Raw genomic sequence first — 1,816 nt, forward strand, 5'->3', positions numbered from 1 at the left:
TGACAAGAAAGGGCGTGGCAGATAAAAGGAAGACGAGCTTTGTTTACAGAGGATTAGCCGCGCACAGAAAGCAACAATGAGGGAAGAGAAAGAAGAGAAAGGAAGAAGCTTTATCTCTGCTACAGTGCTAGTGCCTAGTAGGACTGACTACTTTTAAGCCGCATGCATCTACTACGGATCTACCAGCTTAAAGCCCAAAAGATGCCATCATGACGATGAGCAGCCCAAGCAGCAGCGGCGGCACCAAGCCGGCTCCAACCGAAGTGGCTGCTCCCACTTCCTGCAACCAAGAACATTATCATCAAGATTAGAACAAGTTAGATAGACGAAGAGAGAATCAAAATGCAAAGGACGAAATAAATAATGGCACACGAGGAGGAGAGAGTGTAGTGTGTTTTTTTTCCCCGGATATCTATTCATAGCACGTGCGACTAACCGCTGTATCATCGCATATGTCCGCTGGAGATAACAATATTACAGAATAAAATAAAATAAAATATTCCGAAACAAAATAAAATGCTGGAGATAACAATATTCAAAAAAAATAAAATATTCTAAAATATTTTATTTTATTCTGGAACATTATCATCTTCAGCAGACATATCCGATGATACAACGGCCAGTCGCACGTGCCACTGGTAGATGTCCCCGTTTTTACCTCTTCGTAAAACTTTTGAAAGTTTGTAAAAAAAAAGCAAACCTAAAGCAAGGATGTGAGAATCAGCAGAGAAAGAGAGGTACGTAAAAGCGTGCGTGATGCATCATGGAACCATGCATTTTTTTTGTTTCGACGAAGATCATGGAACCATGCGGCGCCGTGAGAGTGGCGCTAGGCCCACTAGTACGTACCTGCCGCTTTTCGCCGGGCGCCGGCATGGGCAGGATGGTGGCGGTGTCCGTGACGCCGCGCGGGACCGGCACGGCGGGGCTGCTCTTGATGGACGCGGAGCCGCCGCTCCCGGCGGCGGAGTCCGGCGCCGGCGCTGATGCTTCGGGCCCGGGAGCGGGGCCGCGCGCGGGGCCAGGCAGGCTAGCCGATGGCGCCGTCGCGGGCGCGGGCGCCTGGTGGGAGTGGGAAGAAGCCGCGGCAGCCGGGGGGTGCGCGGCGCTACGCCTGGCCTCTCCCCTGCCCCGGCGCCAGCGCTCCGTCGGCAGCCTGGGCCGCATGTCGTCGCCGCCGCCGCCGCCGCCGAACACCGGCGGCGGCGCGGCGAGCGGCGCCGGGGACAGGCCGGAGAGCTGCGGCGAGGGGTCCGGGACGATGACGGTCAGCGGGACCTTCTCCTCCTCGTAGCCGCCGCGCAGCTGACGCAACACATTACAGGCAACTGACGGTTAGCCGCTTGTATTAATAAACTCCTGCATCGCCGCATTGTAGCTGCTGCTGCAACTTCGCTGGAGAGCAATGGTCGTCTGCCGTCTGGTGTGGTCACGTACCTTGAAGGCCTGCGACGTGCGCAGGACCTGGAAGCAGAGCAGCAGCGCGAGGAGCGGGCCGCAGGAGCGTCGCAGCAGGGCACCGCACGGCGCCGTGGTCGCAGCCGCACCCATTTCCTCTTCTCCCCCGATCAGGCGTAGCTCTCGTTCTCGTGTCCTACCACTACTCTACCTCTCTTTGCAGTGGCAGTGCCGACCGGTTGGTGGCTCGCGGTAGGCAGCGGTGAAGCGAGTGGGGAAGCCTTTGAGGGCGTCGTTGAAGAAGGAAATGGGGGCCAGGCAGCACACGCTGGTGGCTAGCGCAGTAGTGCACTGGCGACGGGCGAGTTGGTGACCTGTTTGTGCCGGGGCAGGCTGCAGAGTGCCAGCGGCTAAAAAA

At 57.1% G+C, this 1,816-nt stretch overlaps 1 protein-coding gene across 1 annotated transcript; it reads right to left on the reverse strand.

Moving 5' to 3' along the window:
• LOC112877156 (Krueppel-like factor 2) lies at positions 1 to 1,816 on the reverse strand. Its single transcript, XM_025941375.1, has 3 exons — positions 1,438 to 1,816; positions 850 to 1,305; positions 1 to 280 (listed from the first exon to the last, which is right to left on the reverse strand). Exons 1-3 carry the CDS (start codon positions 1,549 to 1,551, stop codon positions 188 to 190), a joined length of 663 nt encoding a protein of 220 aa, XP_025797160.1. The 5' UTR covers positions 1,552 to 1,816; the 3' UTR covers positions 1 to 187.

Source organism: Panicum hallii, chromosome 1, assembly GCF_002211085.1.
Source record: "Panicum hallii strain FIL2 chromosome 1, PHallii_v3.1, whole genome shotgun sequence".
In the NCBI taxonomy this organism is placed as follows: domain Eukaryota; kingdom Viridiplantae; phylum Streptophyta; class Magnoliopsida; order Poales; family Poaceae; genus Panicum; species Panicum hallii.